This window comes from Passer montanus, unplaced genomic scaffold (genome assembly GCF_014805655.1).
Source record: "Passer montanus isolate IOZ18808 unplaced genomic scaffold, ASM1480565v1 scaffold8565, whole genome shotgun sequence".
Classification (NCBI taxonomy): Eukaryota; Metazoa; Chordata; class Aves; order Passeriformes; family Passeridae; genus Passer; species Passer montanus.
The window spans coordinates 1-445 of NW_024373885.1; the positions used below are offsets into that span (position 1 = coordinate 1).

General features: G+C 76.4%; 1 protein-coding gene across 1 annotated transcript; it reads right to left on the reverse strand.

Annotated features, from left to right (window-relative positions):
* Positions 1-18: 18 nt before the first annotated feature.
* On the reverse strand, positions 19-442 carry LOC120513676 (perforin-1-like; the record flags this gene model as incomplete). Its single annotated transcript, XM_039733311.1, has 1 exon — positions 19-442. A coding segment is annotated over one exon (424 nt), but the record flags the coding sequence as incomplete, so codon positions are not given.
* Positions 443-445: the final 3 nt, after the last annotated feature.

The following is a 445-nucleotide window of genomic DNA, read 5'->3' on the forward strand; positions in this document are numbered from 1 at the left end:
CCACTGACCACTGCCCACCCCACTGCCCACTCCCGCCGCACTGACCGCTGGCCGCGCCGCGTCCGGCGCAGCTGCAGTTGACCCTCAGCGCTTTGGCCGCCACGTAGCTGCGCACGGCCGCCCGCAGCGCCCGGCGCCGGGGGTCAGCGGCCGGCAGCAGGGCGTGGAGCGGCCAGAGGTCGGCCTCCACCACGGCCGGAGCGTCCGGCACGCTCTTGAGCCAGCGCGAGAAATCCTCCGGCCGCCCGAAGGCCAGGTCGCCGTCGCGGTCAGCGCCTCCGTCCACCTCCAGCAGCCGCTGGCCGAAGAACTCGCCGAAGGTCACGTTGCCCTCGGTGGCCGCCCGCGCCGTCCGGCAGGCGGCCGCGGCCGCGCTGACCGCCCCGAAGGTCAGCTCGGTCCGCAGGCAGTCGGACGCCTCCTGCGCCCCCACTCCGGCCATGGC